This window comes from Colletotrichum tamarilloi, assembly GCF_030869305.1.
Source record: "Colletotrichum tamarilloi strain Tom-12 chromosome Unknown Scaffold_599.1, whole genome shotgun sequence".
NCBI classification, from domain to species: domain Eukaryota; kingdom Fungi; phylum Ascomycota; class Sordariomycetes; order Glomerellales; family Glomerellaceae; genus Colletotrichum; species Colletotrichum tamarilloi.
The window spans coordinates 210-1,029 of NW_026849981.1; the positions used below are offsets into that span (position 1 = coordinate 210).

At 52.1% G+C, this 820-nt stretch overlaps 1 protein-coding gene across 1 annotated transcript; it reads right to left on the reverse strand.

The window, feature by feature from the left end:
• Positions 1-222: 222 nt before the first annotated feature.
• Positions 223-654, reverse strand: CTAM01_17395 (uncharacterized protein; the record flags this gene model as incomplete). Its single annotated transcript, XM_060533379.1, has 1 exon — positions 223-654. One exon carries the CDS (start codon positions 652-654, stop codon positions 223-225), a length of 432 nt encoding a protein of 143 aa, XP_060372043.1.
• Positions 655-820: the final 166 nt, after the last annotated feature.

Below are 820 nucleotides of genomic sequence, written 5' to 3' on the forward strand. Positions count from 1 at the left end.
CATTCAATGGGTTGAACAAAACGAACAGCCTTCACCCCACCTGATATCGCACGATGGATGCAGTATACCAATACGAGAGATCTAATTGCGCACCAAGAGAAAATACCTCGCACCTCTCATTGGACCAAGCCAAAGAACGCGTCCACCCTACATAGTATCAATCACTTCCCCCTCTTGCGTGAGCTTCTGGTCTTCGTGGTCGCTGGAAAGCGGCAAGTGGGTCTAGCAAAACCGGTCCCATACGTATACACCGAGGAAGAAGATGAAAAAGGCTGCAAGGTGGTCACAGCCGGCGCCATGTGAACTGGTTGCGCTGACGGGGATCGCTGAGGTCGTGTGCGCCGTCGGTCTATGGTAGGTCCACGACGGTTGAACATCACCACCAGACGTCGCTGTAACAAGACTGATCGCGGTGCTGATGCTCGATGTATTGTGGTCGATAGTAGTGTTCCAGAATCTATGGGAGGATTCCAGCCTGTTGGGAAGTGCAGTAGTATGAGCTGCAGTCGTATGAGCTGCAGTCGAGGTTGACACGTCCCCTTCCGAGGCACAAGTGCATATTTGAGGAAGCTCAGTCACCGTGCTTGAGGGCGACTGAACGGTACCGACTGTAGGGGGAGTAGTGTACAGATTGGCAAACGCCCAGATCTCCATGGTGACGTTCAGTGTGTGACTTGGTGCGACGTATACGCAAGGCTGCAAAGGGACTCATGGACCATCCTGTTATATACAGCATTCGTGACCTGACGCCAAAACTGGCTGTCGACCTACTATTGGCTTACTACGAGGGCTTATCTACCTCAAGAGTTAAAGCTGATGA